This window comes from Scylla paramamosain, chromosome 16 (genome assembly GCF_035594125.1).
Source record: "Scylla paramamosain isolate STU-SP2022 chromosome 16, ASM3559412v1, whole genome shotgun sequence".
Lineage (NCBI taxonomy): Eukaryota > Metazoa > Arthropoda > Malacostraca > Decapoda > Portunidae > Scylla > Scylla paramamosain.
In genome coordinates this window covers 7812501-7817500 of record NC_087166.1, presented here as the reverse complement: position 1 = coordinate 7817500, position 5000 = coordinate 7812501, and the positions used below count along the sequence as shown (strand labels likewise).

At 51.0% G+C, this 5000-nt stretch overlaps 1 protein-coding gene across 9 annotated transcripts in view; it reads right to left on the bottom strand.

Moving 5' to 3' along the window:
* Positions 1-4266, bottom strand: part of LOC135107962 (dachshund homolog 2-like) — a 106160-nt gene extending 101894 nt beyond the window's left edge. For 2 of the 9 annotated variants that reach the window (XM_064018446.1, XM_064018449.1), the window contains exons 1-2: positions 2435-4262; positions 2042-2173 (exon numbers count right to left, since the gene is read on the bottom strand). In XM_064018446.1, the coding sequence (XP_063874516.1) occupies positions 2042-2173; positions 2435-3039 (737 nt within the window). In that variant the 5' untranslated portion in view covers positions 3040-4262. Of the gene's footprint in view, positions 1-2041; positions 2174-2434 lie in introns of all 9 variants that reach the window. The other 7 variants (XM_064018448.1, XM_064018447.1, XM_064018452.1 and 4 more) reach the window with 6 other exon arrangements.
* Positions 4267-5000: the final 734 nt, after the last annotated feature.

The following is a 5000-nucleotide window of genomic DNA, read 5'->3' as shown; positions in this document are numbered from 1 at the left end:
TAAGGGAGGGGAAGTAGGGAAACGGGGGTGTATGAGGGGTAAGGATTAAGTGAAAAGGTACCGTAAGGGGATATGGGGTATGATGCACTAAGGGGAAGAGTGAAGAATGAAGGACTCCGAGGGAAAGAGTGACAGAGGTATGAGAGTGTGGGATAAGGGCTTTGAAGGACTACAAAGCGAAAATGTGAAGTGTGAAGCGCTGTATGGGGAAAAGAGTGAAGCATGAAACACTGAGAAAGGTGAAAAAATGAAGCATGAAGCACTGTAGGGAGAAAAAGTGAAGCATGAACTACTGTAGGGGCAGAAATAAGCGTGAAGCACTGTAATGGGAAAAACAGTAAAATAGAAAACACTGTTTAAAGGAAAAAACAGAAGAGATACGAAGCAGTGTGAGGGTAAAAGTCAAAAGGACATGAAGCACTGTGAAGGGGAGAAAAAATTGTCATGTTTGAAAAATTGTAGGGTTTGAAAACAAGAATATTTTTGACGAAGGAGTTTTTTGGCTTAAATGGATAACTGAATAGTTTTCTATTATTTTATTTATTCTTATTTTTCAGTAGTGATTCCTTTGAGATGTGTCAAGCTGTATTTTGAACTGTATGCTTTGAATATTGGTAGATTACTTCCATAATATTTAAATAATAATATTGAATTACTGAGTGTGTGTGTGTGTTTGTGTGTGTGTGTGTGCGTGTGTGTGTGTGTGTGTGTGTGTGTGTGTGTGTGTGTGTGTTTGTGTGGAAGAGAGAGAGAGAGAGAGAGAGAGAGAGAGAGAGTGTGTGTGTGTGTGTGTATGTGTGTGTGTGTGTGTGAGAATGCGTATGGGTCCATGGGAAGAGGGGAAGAGGAGGTGGGGGGATAAAGGGGGGAGGGGCAAAGATGTCACTCTGGGCGTAGTGGGGGCATCGTCCGGGCCGCCGCTGCCTCCGCCGGTGACACCCTCATGGGAAATCTTCACTCTTTGCCTCGAGTCGTGAATCCAAGTTTGCTAGGGCGGGTGGGGGACAGCGGCGGCGGAGGCAGCGGCGGAGGACATCCGGCCACCTGATTCTATTATATTTTGCCGATCCCTATCACTGCGTTGTAATTCGCGCCGACTGCAACCTTAGCTAATATAAGAGGCGTTCTTTGTTGTCTCGCAGATGCACTAGTTCGCTTTCCGCCAGTTTATTCGGTTTCAGGGCTCAAGAAAGGTTGTTGTTTAGCTGGCTAGACGACGCTTTGGTGCGGGATCAGAAAGTAAACGAACTAAACCTTTGGAAGTTTTGTTTATTTTGGCTTAAAATTCAAAACAGCTCGCATTTGTTCAGAGCTTCAACTTCTGCGTATTTCCTGTATCTCCATTTATAGCTATTCCTCGCTACACTCGCCCAGTGTAAGGCCAGTTAATTCCCGTCAGTAGTCAGGTTGCTATCCCGCCGTTAGTGTCGCGCTGGGTCCCATCACCACCTCCCAGCCGCGGCCTTCCCACCGCCGTGCAGCATCAACACATTGACGGAGCTCCGTCATATATTCCCTCTTAATCCGCATCTCAGTTCCCTCTTAATATCTCAGCGTCTGTACAGGTGCAAGTGCTTCAAAAAATTCATCATAGAAATCATACGCATCACCTGGGCGGTCTCTACCGTTTGCCGTCGAATAAATTTGCATCACAGGAAGCTCACCTGAAGTCTTCCTCGCCCCAGGAGATGCGAGGGTCCCGTCAGCTATCGGGGGCTTGACGTGGGTGGTCGCCTTCCTTCCCTAGAATGTCGATCTAGCAGCCAGGACCCTCCCCTCGCCCTGCCTCACCCTCCCTCTTGAATTACTCGGTCACCGCTCACGAGGGTCTCGCTCGACATCCTCTTTCACCCCCCCCCTCCTCCCCTCCACGGCAGAGGGGAGGGGCCACATTAGACCTCTCCTCTGGTGTTTCTTTCCCACTGCGGGTGAGAACCTGACATGGCAGCTCAGCAAGGATCATTGCACGCCTGCAGGAATGTGTCACGTGCTGCCAAAAGCTTTGATACAGGATAGGTGTGTAGAACGGAATGACACTAACGTTGGACGCCATGGCAAGAACACCCACGGAACACCGGCGGAGGAGGCCGCCGCGTCTCCCTGGCACTGGCGGGCGCCACACCCTCCCGCCACAACAGCCTCAACGCGCCGCCACATCTCATCCTTATCGACGCTATAAAAAAGGTATCATGTGTGTACCAATTCTTTCCTATGCAGGACAATTTTACCAAGACATCAATGAGTCATGCCACAAGAGACCTACAGTTATGATTGTTACAGGTCTAGGTACTGGATTCGTTAATCAACACATCACTAACAGGTATGAGGAAGCATTATTAATGAGTCCACCCACATGGCTGGACAAGTGACGCAGGTGAGGCCTCCGCCGGCACTAGGCCAGCGGTAATGCAGTACGAGAGTCACCACGTCTTACCTGGCGGTTGTGCAGTCCTTGTAGAGGATGTCAAAGTGCTTCACTGCCAGGAGCTTGCACCTGTTGACGCCGGGCTGGATGGCGCCCAAGCCCCGCAGCACCCGCACCTGCTCCACGTTGCACACCAGCGGCTCGATGCCCAGCCGCTTCAGTTTTGTGTAGACAGTGTGTAGGCCGCCCACCAGGTTCTTGAGGAAGAGTTCAAATGCCTGCGGCAGGCACAGCATTGTCTCATTGTTGATGATGAACGCCGCCACCTTCTGGCCGCGATACTCCACCAACTTGCAGTCATTTGCTGTCGGGTCAGATGTGTGGATGGGCGGCGGGGAGTTGTAGGCGTGGGAGAAATATAGGGCGGGGAGGAAAGGTGGCGGCCGAGAGGTGGGCGGCGGGGAGGGGAAGATTGGCGGCGAGTGGCCTCCGGGCGGCGACGGTCCGGGCACGGAGAGGGGCGGCGCGGCCATGAGGGGTGGCGGTGGGCTGCTCGGGGACACACAACCTACCATGCTGGTGATGACGGGAGAGAGAGGCGGGGGAGACCGCCCGCTAGCGGACCCCCCGGAGCGAACACTTCTGCTGTCGTCGTGGGCAGAGACGTCCTCCATGCTGGTGCCTCGCCAGTCCCGGCACAACTGACACAGTCTCCACCAACTATGATAAGCGCACCAGTGTGTCTCTCTGAGAATCGACGCCACACAATAACAACTAAAACTGTCGAGATGAGTTCAGGCCGTGGGCGCGCGGGCGGCGTGGGCGGCTGCGGGCGGTAGGTCGCGGCAGGAGCGGGTGGCGGGCGGACGTGCAGGCCGTGCGAGCGTCGGCGGCGCAGTGGTGCGGCGCGGCCGGGCAGTCGTCACCGAGTGTCGCTCACCAATCAGCCGGTGCGCACACCCGCACAGAGACACACACACACGCAATACAAACACAACTTTTAACAAAATGTGTAAACGTAATATGCGGGTGCGGGCCATGTGTGCGTCCGTGTGTGTACAGGGCGGGGACGGCTCCCCATTGGTCGTCACTACCCGCACCGTCCTGCTTATTGGTCGGCGCCAGGGTGGGCGGAGTCGAGTAGCAGCCCGACGTTTCGTTTCCTTCCAGAACTTGTCTAAATGTTTTGCCTTCTCTGCGCGGTCTGCAATCCTCCACACGCCTCTACCCGGCGTCGTCGGAGGCGCTGACGACGTGGTGCCAGCGCCCTGCTGTGGCCGCCACGCTCCCCAGCCCTTCATCCCATATCTCCCTTCACCCTACATCACTGACACTCGTTACGTTCAGCCGGATATCATAATGTATTCAGAAGAGATCTTTGCTCAAGTTTGTGTATAATCTGGGAAATTAATTGTCACAAGACACTGTTCTGGCGGGTCTCATATTTCTCCGTAAATTGTACTTGCCTGCACGTGCAGTGGGTGTAGCGGCGAGGCTCACGGCCAGGTGCTCCCGCCCCTCGCGGTGCCTGGATCTGCCTCTCAGACAGGCACAAGTGCTCCGGGTCCTGGCTGCCAAGTGAGCACTGTGACAGGTGTGGCCCTCGCCGCGCCCACTGCACACCACTAAATAGGTACACCCAGACAACACCACGATAGAATGCAACACCCATGGATGCACTATGTAAATTACATTAAAAGACAAACATTCATATACAGGATGGAGACTGCCACATCGTCAATGTAGTACGTCACTATGAATGCTTGACATCATATAGTATGCGGGTCATTTGCTCCTGCTGTAGCTTCCACCAAGTCTGACAAACAGAGGATACATTGATATAGGAAAGGCTGATCCCACCAGCACCACCACCATCACCACCACCACCGCCACCCTAGCAACACTATTATTAAAAGAAACTATAACAGAAAGAAATCCGTTGTAACAAAAGAGTTTGAGAAGCATGCAATGTCCAGAATTTAAACTCTTCATTGTCATGTGTTTCGTCCCCTCACCCCAGCGCAGGGGGGAGGGAGTGATAACTTGACTTCACTTTTGTTCTTTACGTGGTTTGTATCATCATCATGTTCTGTAACTTATTTCTTACCACACATGATACTCCAAAATGGAAAATGCTAACTGATTATGTCAACAACACACTAACAGTATTAAATCAAAACATTCTTGGCACATCACCGAGTCTCCTGTCTTTCACTTCCCTTTTGTGTGGGTAAAACATTTCATCATACTTCATACCACACGTGATAATCCGGAATGCAAATGTCAATAATACACTAACAGTATAAAACAAGAACACTCATGTCACTTCAAGATGACACTAGGCACATCGCTGAGCTTGCTGTGCTTCACACCCATCAGTATAGTTAAAATTCACTATTCTGGTAAGAAACCTCGTGACTGACCACTGATCAGATTTTACTCTTAAATGAAAGTAAATAAAGTGATCATTCACTATCACTTAGCTTAGAAACTTTCTCGATCACCACTAATCACGTTTTACCAAATGAAAGTTAAAGTAAACATTTACTAGCCATACACATGTCAAGAGCGTCTAGTGCCAGCAGAGAATAATTAAACTAGAAATGTTTACCTAGCGAGTCATTACGAGGAACAG